Raw genomic sequence first — 19,491 nt, forward strand, 5'->3', positions numbered from 1 at the left:
AGGTTGGCATTATGGCTGCTGACTGACTCATTGTTTACAATTGAGCTCCATAGAAATCTATGAAGGCACATTTCAAAGAGCTTTGTTACAAGAATTCAAATATATTTAATAAAAAACATTACTTAAGGTTAAACTTAAATTAATTAGATGGTATTCAATAAATACTGACAAATCTGCAATGAATCAAAGTGAGAAGTCCTGTCCTTAGTGATGAACCCAGAGAAAATCCAGTCCATTTTTAAGTGTCTTTTAGCTTATTGTTTTTCTTTTTATCGCACACTTACATTGTTTTTAAGACTCTTCCATTCGTCATGTAAAATAACACTTATTGGACTTTTAGTCAAATAAAACAAGACATTTGAGGATGCAACCCTGGATACATTTGGACTTTTTCTCTCTTTTTTTGTTTTACAAACACCAAATTTAATAATTTATCAAAACTGCAATTACCACCTTGCGGTTGTATGCCTTGACCTTTGACCTACAAATTCTAATCAGTTCATTGTTTAGTCCAAGTGGATGTTTACGCCATTTTTAGCATTTTTTTATATAAATATTTTGGGGGCAGGGCATTTTTGCTTTTATTTAGATAGGACATCTTAAGATAAGACAGTAAAGGGGGAGAGAGTTGGGGGATGACCAGCAGCAGATGACCACAGGTGGTCCTTGGTACATGGGGCAAGTGCTGTTGCCAGGTGAGCTACCTGACCACCGTTTGTGCCAATTTTGAAGAATTTCCCTCAAGGTGTTCTTAAGATATTGCATTCGCAAGAAAGGGATGGACAATCTGAAAAAACAATGCCTCCGGCCGTGATTGTGGCCATCATGGAGGCATAAAGATCATCACCAGGTTAATAAATAATGAAAATAAATCATTAGCTGCAGCAGTTCGGGTCAGGTTTGTATGGGATTGTCCCCTAATAGTCAAATTAATGGTTAGTTGGTGAGAAAAGTCTCAGTCAACCAAGTTGTCATAAGTTGCCATTAGGGTGGTAATGAAAGCATCAGAGAATTTTTGCAACATGGACCGTCTCTATCTCTTAAGTGTGCTGTAGCTGCCTGTTAGCTGACTGGGACGCAGCCTCTGAGGCCAGATTGACAACAGGAAATACAATACTGAGGTGATTTACAGTGGTTCCAACCAGGACTCTGACTCCGAGGATGATGAAGACACGGTGGGTTCAAGCAGGGACAGGGAGCGTGGAGCAGTTGAGGTGTTTGTTGTGAGTTAATTTATAATTATACATCACGCATGAAAAGTTGATAAGTCTGTGAGTCTGACTATTTGTTTCTGCGAAGTTGGGACACATTCAGAGTCATTACTGCTTTTGCAATCAGCATTTAACAGCCGCCTCGCTTTGTGCCCTTTGTAAAATGTATATTTATATTGTCACTGCCTTGAATTTCTCTGTAACCATTTTCTGATGCTCCAAAAATATATTTTTAAATAATTAAACCGACATCAGGAACGTGCAACAGCTGGTCAACTAATGTCTTGATCCAATGACTACAAGATGATTAGTAAAATCTGGGGCAGCTGTGGTTTTGGGCGAACAATTCTGGACAATCTCAGCAAACTCATTAAAGCAGTGCTGCTGTGCACTGCGTAAGATTACGTCATCTGAAAGCTGTGGTTGACAATTGATCCAGGGTCAATATAGTGAGAGGTGTTGACACATAGCAGGGGTATTTCTGTCGAGGCCCTGCAGTGACTCGTGTTGATGTGAGCCAGTCGGACTTACGCTCTGCGAGGACGACAGGCAGACGGGCGCGACCAGCAGCAGGACAAAGGTCAGGGCCTGGCACAGAGTCAACTTCCTGGAGACAAGGAAGAGAAACGAGCACATCAGTCGGTTGCTGACATCACCTTCGCCGTTTTACACATTTTATACAAAGGAACACACAAACACAGAAGAGACGATGCAGAAGTTGTCACAGGAGAGGAGTTTGAGAAGGAGAAAGAAACGACTAAGAGAGGAAACGGAAAGACAAGACGTGACTGATACTTCAAACAGCAGAGGTCTTTAGGTCATTGATAATATCCACAAATAAGCTTCCACACCACTGCTACCCCCTGTGGGCAGAAGCCAAGGTCAGGAATGCCCCCCCATCCAGCAAGTATCATTAATTCCCCCTGCCCGGTTCCCCGACCCACCCCAACAGCATCTTATTAACTCCTACACAGCCTGAGAGGCAGAGACCGCCCGCATGACTGAACCCCAGCTCCCCTCGTCCAACCTGTCCAACTGTTGACCTCCGTCACATGAAAAGATGCAAAAACACCAGAATCACCTGCTGCGTTTACAGACTTTTCATTCACTCATAATATGAATAATAGCTCAATTATCAATCAGTCAAACTTTATCAATATTTCTATATTTCTATACCAAGCACTTAGTGCAGGTCCTTCCTTATCAGTTTTATTGATATAGCCCAAAATCACAAATCACAATTGGCCTCAGGAGGCTTTACACTCTGTACAGTGTGCAGTTCCCTTTTTAAGCAAAGCTGGACTAAGTTTTGCAAATGTTAAAGTCGTTAACAGGATATCTGATCATTTTTATTTCAACCCACTTTATTCATAGAAATATTCTTCTAAGTTCTGAGATTCTAAATAATGTTTGGCTTCACAGCACGAGTCTGTAATGACTGATCCACTGACAGGTCAGAGTTGAGGGGTGAACTGAAGCCCCTCAAGCAAAATCAATGAATATTTCTCATCACATTCTGTTTATAGCAACTATTGGCTCATGTTGGCAGTCCAAAAAGGTTGCGGGGCTGTTAATACAGCAGAAACTTCACACGCACATAGTCAAAAATGATTCACTTGAACTTTAAAGATGGTTCTGGCCACCTTTTCTTCCACAAAAACATGTAAAAATACAACAGGTGCTTGTGGCAAAATCATAAATTGCCGTGCATGAGTGTGATCATCGGGAAATATTCACTCCAAGGCTGAAATAGGTGAACAGGGGAATGCAATCAGATATAACCACTACCATAACTGCTCTGCTCCAGTGCACACGCCCACCCCCTATAATGACAGCGCAGTGAACAACTCACCGCAAGAGACCTTACAAATTTGCATGCTTTTGCACCACAGTGGACGCCAGTGTGCTCATTTTGCCTTGTACAGTGTGTGTATTTTGCACTGTACGTTACTCTAAAACGATCTGAGTTTGTTGATTAGCTTTGAACATTCCTGGACCAAACACCGAGGGTCTGATAGCATTAAAGAAAATTCAAAAACAGAATTTTTTCGCAGATCAAAACTGAGTCAAAAGCAGTTACAGGGAGGTCTTAATACCAACACAGAGAACCACTTCTGAGGTGCTACCAGATAAGACCTCCACTGAGCTTTGTGTTGAGTGTGTTTGTTCTACAAGCTGTCTCATCTCCCTCTTTACCTCGGGGCGACTGTGAGACGCGAATTCTCCGTCTTTTTCTCCCTCTGACTCATCAAAGGACAAGTGCTCTTTTCTGAGAAGTGCCGGTGATTCTTGGAAAGCACCTCTCTTTGATCGCTTCCTGGCACCGCTCTGCTGACAGCCGCATTGTGTCATACCTTCACAGGACTGCTTTGTGATGGTGTGTATCATTTTAAATCACCTCTCTGAGGAAAGTTAGAGCGGCTCAATCTTCTCTATTTCCTTCGCCCTTAACCTTCCCTCCCACGTCTCGCTTCATCCTCCGTCATCCTCCGGTCTGTCTGTCATTTATCTCTCTCAGTCTGTTTCATCTCTTTTATCTCTCCCTGGACCATAAACTGAGAGCTGAGCAGGTCCAAAGCTTTTGGCGTTGGTGTTTGGCTCAGTCCCAGGTCAGTAGTTGCCCTGTCCAATTAAACGATACACATCTCCCTCACACTCGGCTGAGCAGCCCTTCCCCTCAGCTCCCGTCCCGGCCTTACATGGGGGAATTCATATCAGAGGAACAGGGAAGGTCACACTGACCGAAACAGGCAACCGGCTCATAAATCATGACTGATGGAGGAGTCTGTCTCATTTCCACACAGACTTTGTTTTACTTCCAAAATCTTGGCTGCATGACTGAATGGCCAAGTCTGACCTCCACAAATTCAAATCAACTCCACCAGACAATTCTGATTTAAATATCTGAGTGTATTTTTTCCATGAATAATCTATCCTGAGTCAGGTAATCCAGTGAACGTCACAGCTGCATTAATATTGTAAATGTTACGGGTGTCACTGTTCTCCAAATCCACCACTAGATTTTAAGATAATGATTCAATTAAATTTTTCAGGAGGACAAGAATTTTAGGACAGGCTCTGCAACGCCACAGTACCTCAGAATAATGCTGTTTGTGTTACCATCTTACCATCTATTTATTAAGCAAATCTCAAGTTTTGTAAAGTCACCAAAAAAAAAAAAAAGAAATGCATCTCATTAACTGGTTTGGAGCAAATACTGGCTACACAAAACACAGCTTCATCAGAAGTTGGTACAGGTTAGATTAATAAACAGAATAGAAATGAGCCAGAAACAACTAGTTCTTCTCCAACCACTAAAAAAAACCTCAAAGAAGAAGCAGAAGAAGAAGAAGCACAGCCAGTTGCCCTGGTCATCTATGAGAAAGAGAGAGTTGTGGTCTGGAATTTTTATCCACTGGGCGATTTGTAATTCATTCGACACAGATGGTGGAAACAGCTTCTTCTTTTTCTTCTCTTGTTGAAACAGCAGATTAGTTTTTTGCAAAAAGGCAAAAAACCACCTGAAGCAAACAATCATAAAAACTCAAATGCGATATTTAAAAATGTGCATAAAATACTTTGATGGAAACATGGCGACTGATACACATCAGGTTCGACAGATGACCGACACTTAATGTGTTCAAGATTCAAGTTTCAGTAATTTATTACCATTTCAATTAAACACTGACTGGAGTTTGTCTTGGTGTGGGCTCACACAAATACACATTAACAACATCAGTGGTAATAAACAGGATTTAGATGTCATAAAAGCAAAATATCCACACGAGCACTGTTTAAGTAATCCACAAAGATGAAGTTATTTCACTTGATGTTTGAAGGTTTTGAACATGAAAAGACAGCAGCTCCGGTCATTCACTGGTTGGCCCCCCTTCCCTACAGGGGCCCTTACAGAGGTGAGCAGGGGTCAGTCCGCCTCCTCCTGCTCTCATTAAGACTATAGCAGCACATTAGTGAATAGCTCCGGGGCAGGGAGAGGGAAATGGCTTTAATCAATACGAGACCAGTTGTTTATTTTGACTGACATTAGTCGCTCCCATGACCGTGGAAGAAGAAAAAAAGATCCCGGCCCCGCCCGACACAAACAACACTGACCTGCTCTTATCATTAAACAAATAATATCGTGACTGATATCATCGAGACAACACTCTTTTATCTGAATATGGCTGTACTATAAATAAAGAGATTGAGTGCTAACAAATCATTTGATCAAATAATAAAATTTCATCAGGAATGGTCAGTGAACATGGTTACAGATAAGTAGAAAAGCTTATATTATATTATATTATATTATATTGTAAAAAAAATACACCAAATGTTTCTTATTTAAACGTATATTTAAATGTGAAGACATTCACAAAAAAATATTCATTTAGAGTAAACTTTAGGTTGTTACCTTAAAGCAACACAGTACCATAAAGATAAGGAAAGAAAAAAGAGAACTATTGTTTAAATTTAGAATAAAAAATATTACTTATTAGTAATGTGAAATATTCAATTGCCTCACCAGTTAACATTAAACATAAAAAAAAAAAAAAAAAAAAAAAAAAAATCTTTTCACAAGTCTGTCTGCCTGAATATTAGCTCAGGAACCTGTGCTGCACTGAGGAACAGCCTATAGGAATGAATGTGTTAAAGCATGTAAATAAACTAAAACAAAATGAATGCCAATACATTTTACCCCCTTTCTTATGTTGGTTTAACACACAATATGGTGCGGTGTTCCTTGAAGGCAACATTTTACTAGTTTTCCATTAATTAATTATCAAATAAAGTACATTAATCAATTAAAAACGTTACTCATCTACTGATGTGAATCCATTTTTTTTTCAGATTGTAAAATGACAGAAAAAAAAGAACATTATCAGACCATTGTTGTGATGAGAGATGATGGAGATGCAGCATGTGAGGAAGGCTGCAAAAAAGGATTAAACATCACCGAAAAAAGAGTCATGTGACAAATTAAAACAATGCTATTGGTTTCCTTAGTGTCCAGCCCGTTTTTTAAATATTGTACCATCATTCAGGATGTATTGTGTGAGTGCAAAGGGACAAAAATTAGATGTTAACTAAAAGCAACACTGTACTACAGAGCTTTGTGTGCATCGTTTGTTGAATAAAGTTTAAAAAGAAAAAAATCAATTCTGAATGACATCATCAGTGACATCACAGTAAGCAGAGGGATGACCAGAAATCATGGTGTCATGATGATGACATCATCGATGACATCATCGATGACGTCATCGCTCAAAAGTTTATAAATAGGACCCCTTGACATCATGGGAGTCATTGTTTGACCATGCCACGCAGACGCACACAGACTTCCCGTCCCGTTCGCAGACGCCGGAGGACCCGCAGGTCCACCTCTGTCCGCAGACGCAGGAGAACTGTCCGCAGACGCTAGGAGATGGACCAAACAAGTAGCTCTAGCATGCTATGAGCTATGAACACTACACTACCAAACAACACAAAACAAAACCGGAAAGGAAACGAAACGAAATGAAAAGAAACATAATGAAACGAAACAAAAAGAAACGGAACGGAACAAATGACAAACAAACGGACGAACAAACGATGAACAAATGAACGAATGGACAGAACGAACGAACAGAAACCAAACCAAACGTAAAAAATGAATGAATGGAAACGAAACGAAACGAAAAGAAAATACTAAAATAATTTTTAAAGTAACCCTCCCAACCCTGCTGATTTACATGACTGAATGTTACACCTGTGGCTCGGCTGTTTAAAACATATGCATATGGTGGCTAGCTCCTAAAGTCTCATGGTAAAACTAGCTTTTTTCAGTGGATAACATAAGATAACTAATTTGTGTGTGCAGCTTTATTACAAGTTCTTGTAAAGAGTTCAACAGAGAAATACAACTGTACACCCTCTGAATTCAAGTTTCTCTCTTTAACTGAACTAAGGCGACCTTAATTGGCTCGTTAACTCCTCAGAAAACGTATTCAAATCAAACTCGACAGAAAAACACATAAAACTCACCAAAACTGTATTTGTTAGTCTGTCTACTCTTCTCGTCACCCAGCTTAGGTCTCTTTGCTTGGGACTAAGTGTAGTGTAAAAAGCCCTTAAAAAGATAATTCACCAAATTTAAATTTAAATTTAAATTCAGCCATTATCTACTTTCCCTCATACTGACTGAAGGTCAGGTTTAGTTTTGCTTAGTCCACAAAAGTCACAGGAGGAAAGCGCTGCAGAATCTTCCGAACAATTCAAGTGAATAGTGACCATTTTTCAAACGTTAAAAAAAAAAAAAAAGAAAGAAAAATATATAGTGCCTCCATGCTGCACCCATTTAAAAATTGGTCACCATTCACTTAAATAGTTTTGAAGCGTTTGCAACGCTGTTCCAAATCCAACAGTGTTTTGTGGACTAAAATACTAAACCCGACCTTCAATCGGCCTGAGGGTGAGAAGGTAATAACTGAATTTTCATTTTTGGGTGGACTATCCCTTTCAGACAGGCAACATGAGCTCCATCCAGCCTCGCCAGCAGAGGTACAAGAGGCTGAACTCTCCCCACCCTCACTGATAAATCCTCTGTAACGACTGAACTCACAAACCTCTGCTTGAACACACCCTGACAGACAGGTAGCTCTCACATTCCCACCCTGCACAAATAAACAACAGTCCCATGCTGTTATCATTCAATTACATGCAGGCTATTATGGTGCTCCGCTTGGAGAGCACTGCAGGTGAGAATGTGTTCTTTGACCTCCGGGAAGGTGTGAGTCATGTCAACACAGGAGACACCTGACTGGAGATCTCTGCTCCTTTAACTTCTTTGTGTGGGATCTGGCACTAAGTGTTTCTGTATGGTGACCTACAGGCGTCCTTTTTTACAACTGCCTGCACACCCACCAAGTTTGGAAAAGCAATACGTCTTCCAACCGGGGGCCGGTCTTAACCTTTGACCCCACCCGGAGATCTTGCTGTGACCCCACCCAGCGTTTGGCAGAGCCTGGTGGAGGGTCTGATGGTTATATGGAGCATGCAGCTGAATGAATTGACACAAACCTCAGCAGATGTTCAGTGTGAAGGCTCCGCGGTCAGCTCTGACCCCTGGATCAGTATTGACTATGAATGAGGCAGCAACAATCGGACGCTCGGTGGCCTCGGTCAGCACGCATTAACAAAACCAGCCTCTTTGAACACAAGTGGAGCCTCTTTGTGCCTCAGCAGCTGCTTCACTTGAGGACGCAGTAAAACATCTTAGCAAAAAAGAAATGAAACACTATTGTATATCTGGACAAAACACCCAGAGAGGGTTGTGGTCAGTGACTGAATCAAAGACGGGCGTTGGTATCGTGTTGTTGGCTTTGTTGTTGCCAAAATGTCTAGACTCAGCCTCTTGCTCAACTATGGTGCCTTCCCTTCCCTTCGCTTCGCTGCACTTAACTTGCTCCTTCCACGACAGGGAGAACAAACTCGGTTCACCGTCATACCTCAGGGATTATGAGATTATCTTTTCACAGCCACTTTGAAGCAGAGGCTCTCAGGTCATCTACAGTCATGGTCTAATAACATGAGAAACATGCAGAGATGCACACAATTAATAAAAGATAACAAACATGATGAACAATGAGCAAAAACCCCAAACTCTTCAATATTAAAGCTACTACAAGGAGTTTTTAACTGGTCTCACTTTATTAAAGATATATAGATATATATAACCTAGATAAGCGAACAAGACCATCTGCGACAAAGCGTTTATATTTTCCCAGACAAAGTTATAGTGAGTGCTTTAGCCACTTAAAATGAAACAGGACATTTTTGACATCTGGCTTTGTGGTTATCCCAGTGGAAACACAACCGCTTTTGTCCAGTGGAGGCTCAAAAGTCAATAAAATATGAAAGTTTCTCGTGGTGGTTTTACAAAAACAGACACAACTGAGGGTAAAGTTGGGTACCAGACTTGGTCCTTTTAAAGGTACTGACCGAATTATGTTGGTGCTACCTAGCATCAGTTCAAGTTAAACTAGAACTGCAAGCAGTTATGAACGGGGGCCAAGCCTCCCCGCGCGAGCCGTTCCCCGCGTCCCTCGGAACCCACGGCCGCGGGCTCCGAGGGACGCGGGGCTCGGGGCGATCGCGGGACGCTCGCCGTCGTCCGAGCCGCGGCCTTCCAGTTCAGGGCAATTGTCAGGACACAGGCCGATGCTGAGCTGCAGTATTCACTGTAGTGGGTGTGCACTGTTAGTGCCAAAGGCAGAATGAGTGGCGATTTTGATTTGTTGTAATAAATCCCGCCCACTTTGACCAATCATTACGTAAGTTTGCGGTTGGCCTCAGGAGGGAGTCCACATCATGCACAGCGAATTTCGTAGGAATCCGAGCAACTTTTCGGAAACTCGATTTTTTTGGGTTTGTAGCGCCCCCTTTTGGCCGATCCGCACCAAATTTGGCACAGAGTCTGCGGATGACATCTGGAACCACCGTGTTAAGGTTGAAGTCGAAAGACTTTAGTTTGACCGAAATATGACACAACATGTGTTTTTTAGGCTACCCGAAAAATCGTTCGGTTATAATTATCGCATTTTTTGACGTGCAACGATTCTTTTGATAAGTTTTGCTCAGACACGTCTAGACATCGTATGTGCAAAGTTTGGCGCAGATGACCCTTAAACTGTAGGAGGAGTTCGAAAAAGTAGGTTTCGGACATGTGGCGACTTAGCAACGGGAATTTTCGGCGAAAGTGGGCGGGGCCTACGTCAGAAAATCCAGCGCTATTCAGGAAACACGGCAATATGAGATTTTTCAACGTGTCATTTAAAATGTGGAAGTTATAGGTAAAAATGCGTTATAGCGCCACCTAGTGGAGCACAAACGCGATTTTCGGTAGGCGGGGTCTGAGTCCTATTCTACATGCACCCATAAAATTTAAAAGCCCTAAGTGTTATACTTTGGCAGAAATTAATTTTTTTTGTTTATCTTGTCATAAGTCCCGCCCACATCGACCTGTCATGACCCCCTTGAAGTGATGGCCTCAGGGCTGGCCCTACATCGTACGGACCAAATTTGGTAGAAATCGGTCCAGCCGTTCTAGAGATATAAACTTCCCATATCTCTAGCGCCCCCTAGGCGCCGACATTCGCCAAATTCAGCTCATAGGCTCCCAGTCTCATGCCAACCAAGGATCTCTGATTTGGTGTCGATAGCATTTACTTTGACCGAGATATGCAACATTTTCCATTTTTACGGCTAGCTACGGAAATTTGTTCGTTAATAATTTGCGAAATTTTCAACCCAAAAAAAATCTTTTGATAACTTTAGCTCATGACCAGCAGAAGAGTGTCCGGGCCAATTTTCGTGCTGATCGAACAAAATCCCTAGGAGGAGTTCGAAAACGCAGCTTTTGCAGTTTTCGCGATTTTTCGGGCAAAAAAGTCTAGGCGGAAGTGGGCGTGGCCAATTACAAAGTGACTCAGCTCCATTCAAGGAATGTGTGGATATAAGGTTTTTGAATGTGCGACATACGGTCTGGGAGTTATAGGCCAAAACGCGTTGTCCTTGCTTATAGCGCCCCCTGCAGGCGGATGTGTGCATTTTTTTGCGTCTGAGGTACGGGCGGGGGTGTGGGCCAGCCCTCAAATTTGCATCGTCCAAACTTGCACGGTTTAGCCTGCAGCATGAGTTTTATCAACGGAAGAATAAAAATAGAAAATAATAATAATAATAATTAAAGCTGCAAGCAGCTGTGACCGGGCCCGAGCACCGCCGCGCCACTCGGGGGGGCCGGCCACCGCCGCCCGCCGGCCGGACCCGCCCCGGGCGGAGACGCCAGGCGTCGCCGCGACCGTCCGACGTCGCCCCGAAGCCACGGTCCACCCCGAAAACCAAACGGCTCTCGACACCCGCTCACTGCCGTGCCGATGCAAGGACGGGTGAAGACCTCAAGTGCGCACAAATAAACCACAAAATGTCTCCGTACCGCTCCTCTGGTGTGATTTAAGTGTCTGTAAGAGGTGACAGTAAAATGTAACCCAAAAAGACACCATTTACACCGTGTTTTCAGCCTCATTGTCAACTGTAGCCTCTGACACTGGAAATACATGCACACAACTGTACTGGAGATCCTCATCCCTCCTCACATCAGCACAGGAATGAGTAGCTATTGAGTGCAATTTCATTCTTAGGTGAACTACTTTTGAAAGGAATTCACTGTCATTTCCTGCCCCCAGTATTACATAGATGTGTTCAGGGCATGCCTATTATCACACGTGAAGTTTGATGCAGATTGGACAATTTACACTAAACTTATAGCAATTTCCTGTTTCATGGCGAAACGCCAAAATTCGCCGCCACGCTACAGCCACAGCATTTAGCACTGACCAAATCTTTTAATAAGTTTTAATCACACACTTGTCTAGTTGGTCCACACAAGTTTTCAAGTCAATTGAAACATTTCTGTAGGAGGAATTAGTTAAAAGATGTCATGTGAAAAATGCCAAAATTGAGCACGAAATTCAAAATTGCCGACTTCCTGTTGACTTTAGCCTATGGGTCCAAGAGACTTTTTTGTTTATCTCCCTGTGTTACATATGTGTACCAATTTTCATAAACATCGGCGAGACTCACTATTTGCGGCGCCGCACGTCAAAGGGCGTGGTCAAGCCATTTGGCCACGCCCATGGACAAAACTCATATCACATGTTCAGGTGGGGACTGTTAATGAACATGTAAAGTTTCAGCCAGTTTTGACCAAGTACAGGGAGGTGCAAGCCACTTCCTGTGTTTTGGCGAAACGCGTAAATGGGCGTGGCCACGCCATTTGGCCACAGACATGGATGAAACTCATAACATATGTTCAGACCAGAACTGTTAATAAACATGTGAAGTTTCAGGCAGATCAGACCATGTACAGTCCAGTTATAGCAACTTCCTGTGTGTTGGCGAAACATGGACCTTCGCCACGCCGCCAGGGCCACGCCGTTTCACGAGACGCCCTGATCTTCATGATGTAGCATCATCATGGTCTTAAGGCTTTTCAGACCAGATTGCAGTTTGATATGGTCAACGTGCTGGGATCAGGACCTCAAACTGTAAAACATGTCATTTCCTGTCACCAACAGGGGGCGCTATGAGAATTATGGAATATTTTCATATAGGTGTGTTCAGGGTCGGACTATTATCAGACATGTGAAGTTTGGTCCAAATTGAACCATTTATACAGAAGTTATTGCAAAAAATTAAAAAATTGAATTTCTGGCGAAACGCCAACATTCGCCGCCCCACTTTGGCCACGCCCTTCAACTTGAGGAATATCTTTCAGTAACTTTGGATGAGAGTGTAGTGCAGAAGGTAGCCAGCGAATTTGAAGCCGTTCTGATCCTTTGTCTAGGAGGAGTTTGTTAAAATGCGCGACAAGTGAAACGCCAAACCTAACAGGAAATTCAAAATGGCGGACTTCCTGTGGGGTTTGGCCTATGGGTCCAAGAGACTTTTTTGTGCGTCTGGGTGTGAAACACATGTGTACCAAGTTTCGTGCACGTCGGTCAAACGTGGCGGGGGGGCTGCTGTTTAAAGGGCGTGGTCAGGCCGTTTGGCCACGCCCATCAACGAAATTAATAACATACGTTCAGGACGGGACCTGTCACGCACACATGAAATTTCATGCTGATACAAACTTGCACACAAAAGTTATTGATGAATATGTCGTTTTTTCGGACCGCGGTCCTTCGCCGCTCTCTCGCGTCGACACCCTTCGCCGGACCGTCACGCCCTTCAAAATGTAGCATTACCCACTTGTTAAGGTCATCTTCACCAAATTTGAGCTAGAAATAATGAATGCATTTGGAGCAGCATGTCAAAACCCGGAAAAAGTCATTTTCTGTCACCACCAGGGGGCGCTATGACAATTATGGAATATTTTCATATATTTGCGTTCAGGCCCATACACTGATCATACACATGGAGTTTGGTGCAGATCTGACCATGTACCTCAAAATTATAGCCATTTCCTGTTTCATGGCGAGACATCAAAATTCGCCGCCACCTGGCGCGCAGGCCCTTTATCAAAAACGTAAACCTTCAATAACTTTTGATCACAATGTTGTCTAGATGGTACACAGCGATTTTGAAGTCGATACGACGAATCGTGTGGGACGAGTTCGTTCAAATACGACACGTGCGAAACGCCAAAATCGGCCGCGCCGTCCAAAATGGCCGACTTCCTGTAGGGTTTCGCCCATGGCTCCAAGAGGATTTTTTGTGCGTCCCAATGTGTTCTATCTGCGTACCAAGTTTCGTGCACGTCGGACAAACATGCCGTCGGGGCTCGTCTATAGATGGCGCTATTGAGCCAATTCGCCGCGCCCATTTTCGAGACCCTTAAAATACGTAATTTTTCGCCGGGACTGACGCGCCCGCCAAATTTGGCGGCCCTACCTATATGGCAAGTCCCCCAAAAATGCGATTAAAGATTGTGAACGAGAATAATAATAATAATAATAATTAAAGCTGCAAGCAGCGATGAACGGGCCCGAGCACCCCCGCGCCACTCGGGGGGGCCGGCCGCCGCCTCCCGATGGCCGGACCTGCCCTGGAGCGGAGAGGCCACGCGTCGCTGCGACCGTCTGACATCGCCCCGAAGCCACGGTCCGCCTTGAAACCCAAACGGCTCTCGACACCCACTCACCCTTGTGCTGATGTGAGGACGGGTGAAAACCTCAAGTGTGCACAAATAATCCACAAAATGTCTCCGTGCCGCTCCTGTGGTGTGATTTAAGTGTCTGTAATAGGTGACAGTAAAATGTATCCCAAAAAGACACCATTTACACCGTGTTTTCAGCCTCATTGTCAACTGTAGCCTGTGAGACTGGAAATGCATGCACACGGCTGAAGCACGTACACAAGCTCTATCCCAAGCGGCACAGCTGCAGCCAAAAACAGTGTTTCTCTCCTATGTCCAAGTGCTCAGACACTTTCTTCCTTGTTGAAAGTTTGCTAAGGAAACTCTATGCATAACAGGTCACTGTTTCTGAGAAAAACTCTGTCTGTTGTCTGAGTGTTTTCCAGGATTAAATCATTCGTGCAGCATGGAGACATTTTGTGAGCTTTTTGTGTTCATTTTTTTTATAAAACTGATCACTCTTCACTTCAATTGCACTGGATGTCACTATGGTTTTGTTTTCTGTTGAAATTCTTGGAGTATTTTGTGTACTGGAGATCTTCATCCATCCTCACATCAGCACAGGAATGAGTAGATATTGAGTGCAATTTCAATTTTGGGTGAACTACTTTTTAAAGGAATTTACTGTCATTTCATGCCCCCAGTATTACGTAGATGTGTTCAGGGCATGCTTATTATCACACATGTGAAGTTTGATGCAGATTGGCTCATTTACATTAAAGTTATAGCAATTTCCTGTTTCATGGCGAAACGCCAACATTCGCCACCCCGCTACAGCCACAGCGTTTAACACTGACTAAATCTTTTAATAAGTTTTAATCACACACTTGTCTAGATGCTCCACACCAGTGTTGAAGTCAATTGAAAAATCTTTGTAGGAGGAATTAATTAAAATAGGTCATGTGGAAAACGCCAAAATTGAGCACGAAATTCAAAATTGCCGACTTCCTGTTGACTTTAGCCCATGGGTCCAAGAGACTTTTTTGTTCATCTCCCTGTGATACATATGTGTACCAATTTTCGTGCACGTCGGCGAAACTCACTATTTGCGGCGCCGCACGTCAAAGGGCGTGGTCGAGCCATTTGACCACGCCCATGAACAAAACTCATATCACATGTTCAGACTGGGACTGTTAATGAACAGGTAAAATTTCAGCCAGTTTTGACCAAGTACAGGGAGGTTAAAGCCACTTCCTGTGATTTGGCGAAACGCGTTAATGGGCGTGGCCACGCCATTTGGCCACGGACATGGACGAAACTCATATCATATGTTCAGACCCAGACTGTTAATAAACATGTCAAGTTTCAGGCAGATCTGACCATGTACAGTCCAGTTATAGCAACTTCCTGTGTGTTGGCGAAACATGGACCTTCGCCACGCCGCCAGGGCCACGCCGTTTCACGAGACGCCCTGATCTTCATGATGTAGCATCATCATGGTCTTAAGGCTTTTCAGACCAGATTGCAGAGTGATATGGTCAACGGGCTGGGATCAGGACCTCAAACTGTAAAACATGTCATTTCCTGTCGCCAGCAGGGGGCGCTATGAGAATTATGGAATATTTTCATATAGATGTGTTCAGGGCCAGACTATTATCAGACATGTGAAGTGTGGTGCAAATTGAACCATTTACACAGAAGTTATAGCAAAAAATTAAAAAATTGAATTCATGGCGAAACGCCAACATTCGCCGCCCCACTATGGCCACGCCCTTCAACTTGAGGAATATCTTTCAATAACTTTTGATGAGAGTGTAGTCAAGAAGGTAGCCAGCGAATTTGACGCCGTTCTGATTCTTCCTCTAGGAGGAGTTCGTTAAAATGCGAGACAAGTGAAACGCCAAAATGACCAGGAAATTCAAAATGGCCGACTTCCTGTCGGGTTTAGCCTATGGGTCCAAGAGACTTTTTTGTGCGTCTGGGTGTGATACACATGTGTACCAAGTTTCGTGCACGTCGGTCAAACGTGGCGGGGGGGCTGCTGTTTAAAGGGCGTGGTCAAGCCGTTTGGCCACGCCCATCGACGAAATTAATATCATATGTTCAGGCCGGGACCTGGCACACACATGTGAAATTTCATGCTGATGTGAACTTGCAGACAAAAGTTATTGCTAAATATGTCGTTTTTTCGGGCCGCGGTCCTTCGCCGCTCTCTAGCATCGACACCCTTCGCCGGACCGTCACGCCCTTCAAAATGTAGCATCACCCACTTCTTAAGGTCATCTTCACCAAATTTGAGCTAGAAATAATGAATGCATTTGGAGCAGCATGTCAAAACCTGAAACAAGTCATTTTCTGTCACCAGCAGGGGGCGCTATGACAATTATGGAATATTTTCATATATTTGTATTCAGGGCCATACACTGATCATACACATGGAGTTTGGTGTAGATCTGACCATGTACCCCAAAATTATAGCCATTTCCTGTTTCATGGCGAGACATCAAAATTCGCCGCCACCTGGCGCGCAGGCCCTTTATCAAAAACGTAAACCTTCAATAACTTTTGATCACAATGTTGTCTAGATGGTACACAGCGATTTTGAAGTCGATACGACGAATCGTGTGGGACGAGTTCGTTCAAATACGACACGTGCGAAACGCCAAAATCGGCCGCGCCGTCCAAAATGGCCGACTTCCTGTAGGGTTTAGCCCATGGCTCCAAGAGGCTTTTTTGTGCATCCCGGTGTGTTCTATCTGCGTACCAAGTTTCGTGCATGTCGGACAAACATGCCGTCGGGGCTCGCCTTTAGATGGCGCTATTGAGCCAATTCGCCGCGCCCATTTCCGAGACCCTTAAAATACGTAATTTTTCGCCGGGACTGACGCGCCCGCCAAATTTGGCGGCCCTACCTATATGGCAAGTCCCCCAAAAATGCGATTAAGTATTGTGAACGAGAATAATAATAATAATAATTCTTGCGATTCCAATAGGGTCCTCGCACCGGTTCGGTGCTCGGGCCCTAATAATTCTTGCGATTTCAATAGGGTCCTCGCACCGGTTCGGTGCTCGGGCCCTAACTAGAACTGCAAGCAGTTATGAACGGGGGCCAAGCCTCCCCGCGCAAGCCGGTCCCCGCGGCCCTCGGAACCCGCCGCCGCGGGCCCCGAGGGACGCGGGGCTCGGGGCGATCGCGGGGACGCGCGCCGTCGTCCGAGCCGCGGCCTTCCAGTTCAGGGCAATTGTCAGGACACAGGCCAATGCTGAGCTGCAGTATTCCCTGTAGTGGGTGTGCACTGTTAGTGCCAAAGGCAGAATGCGTGGCGATTTTGATTTGTTGTAATAAATCCCGCCCACTTTGACCAATCATTACGTAAGTTGGTGGTTGGCCTCAGGAGGGAGTCCACATCATGCGCAGCGAATTTCGTACGAATCCGAGCAACTTTTCGGAAACTCGATGTTTTTGGGTTTGTAGCGCCCCCTATCGGCCGATCCGCACCAAATTTGGCACAGAGGCTGCGGATGACCTCTGGAACAACCGTGTTAAGTTTGAAGTCGAAAGACTGTAGTTTGACCGAAATATGACACAACATGTGTTTTTTAAGCTAGCCAAGAAATCGTTTGGTTATTATTAGCGCATTTTTTGTCGTGCAACAATTCTTTTGATAACTTTAGATCAGACACGTCTAGACATCGTATGTGCAAAGTTTGGCGCAGATGGCGCTTAAACTGTAGGAGGAGTTCAAAAAAGTAGGTTTCGGACATGCGGCGACGTAGCGACGGGAATTTTCGGCGAAAGTGGGCGGGGCCTACGTCAGAAAATCCAGCGCTATTCGGGGAATACGCAAATATAAGATTTTTCAACGTGTCATTTAAAATGTGGAAGTTATAGGCAAAAATGCGTTATAGCGCCCCCTAGTGGAGCACACGTGCGATTTTCGGTAGGCGGGATCTGAGTCCTATTCTACATGTACCCATAAAATTTCAAAGCCCTAAGTGTTATACTTTGGCAGAAATGAATTTTTTTTGTTTATCTTGTCATAAGCCCCGCCCACATCGACCTGTCATGACCCCCTTGAAGTTATGGCCTCAGGGCTGGCCCTACATCGTACGGACCAAATTTGGTAGAAATCGGTGCAGCCGTTCTAGAGATATAAACTTCCCATATCTCTAGCGCCCCCTAAGGGCCAACATTCGCCAAATTCAGCTCATAGGCTCCCAGTCTCATGCCAACCAAGGATCTGTGATTTGGTGTCGATAGCATTTACTTTGACCGAGATATGCAAGATTTTCCATTTTTACGGCTAGCTACAGAAATTTGTTCGTTAATAATTCGCGGAATTTTCAACCCAAAAAAAATCTTTTGATAACTTTAGCTCATGAGCAGTAGAAGAGTGTCCGTGCCAATTTTTGTGCAGATCGGACAAAATCCCTAGGAGGAGTTCGAAAAAGCCGGTTTGCCAGTTTTCGCGATTTTGCGAAAAAATTATTTAGGCGGAAGTGGGCGTGGCCAATTACAAAGTGACTCAGCTCCATTCAAGGAATTGGTGGATATAAGGTTTTTGAATGTGCGACATACGGTGTGGGAGTTATAGGCCAAAACGCGTTGTCCTTGGTTATAGCGCCCCCTACAGGCGGATGTGTGCAGTTTTTTGCGTCTGAGGTACGTGCGGGGGTGTGGGCCAGCCCTCCAAATTGCACCGCCCTACCTTGCACGGTTTAGCCTGCAGCATGACTTTTATTGGCGGAAGAATAAAAATAGAGAATAATAATAATAAGAAGTAGTATAATAATAAAAATCCGAACAAAAACAATAGGGTTCCCAGCACCGCTGGTCCTGGGAACCGCGTATGCTTGCATTCGCGGTCCCCAGGCCCCGCGGGCTTGGCCCCCTAATAAAAATCCGAACAAAAACAATAGGGTTCCCAGCACCGCTGGTCCTGGGAACCGCGTATGCCTTGCATTCGCGGTCCCCAGGCCCCGCGGGCTTGGCCCCCTAATTAATCAGCGCCAAATTTCAGGACCTGAGAGGGCATCAGGGTGAGTAAATTCCAGTACAGAGAGAAAGAGAGCAATATCACCCCTGCCACTTGTTCAGAGTCAGAGCAATAGCCAACTGAAAGTGGTCACAAGTGTGGTTTAACTTTTTAAGACTTGGGGAAAACAACACTCGCTGCAATATGTAACGTGACATACAAAGCTGGCGAGGAAAATAAGCCTAACCATAAAAAAATATGTCTAAACAATGTTTTCTAATAGTTATGAACTTTTATTTTCTTTTTTATTTTTGAGGATGTTTAATGAGAAATAAACTTGGATATCATCTGTGCATTTTTACAATCTAAAGCCAGCCCTGACTCAATCCCAACTCCGTATACCGATGATCTGTCACTGCCCCATGTCGCAGGTGCAAACGGCTTTATAAGACGCTCCAGGTTGTTGATGTGATATAAAGAAGGAGACAGTCCACACATGGAGGGGGTGTGGTTGATGTGTGGGTCAAACAAACTCAGGACTTAGAAGTTGTAAAAAAAAAATAACTTCATGTACGTCATGTGACTTTCATTTTGTGAGTCACTTGTGACATCATGTAAGTATTGTAACGTATTGTAACCCCAAACACGGTCTCATCGTGAACCTGACCATGCAGTTTTTGTGCCTAAACAT

At 44.0% G+C, this 19,491-nt stretch overlaps 1 protein-coding gene across 1 annotated transcript in view; it reads right to left on the reverse strand.

Annotated features, from left to right (window-relative positions):
- The window catches only part of adamtsl5 (ADAMTS like 5), a 57,180-nt gene that overhangs the window by 30,591 nt on the left and 7,098 nt on the right, over positions 1 to 19,491 (reverse strand). Inside the window, exon 2 of the mRNA XM_084724131.1 lies at positions 1,743 to 1,818. Within this exon, the coding sequence (XP_084580257.1) occupies positions 1,743 to 1,818 (76 nt within the window). The remainder of the gene's footprint in view (positions 1 to 1,742; positions 1,819 to 19,491) is intronic.

This window comes from Lutjanus erythropterus, chromosome 1, assembly GCF_056507025.1.
Source record: "Lutjanus erythropterus isolate fLutEry1 chromosome 1, fLutEry1.hap2, whole genome shotgun sequence".
Classification (NCBI taxonomy): domain Eukaryota; kingdom Metazoa; phylum Chordata; class Actinopteri; order Lutjaniformes; family Lutjanidae; genus Lutjanus; species Lutjanus erythropterus.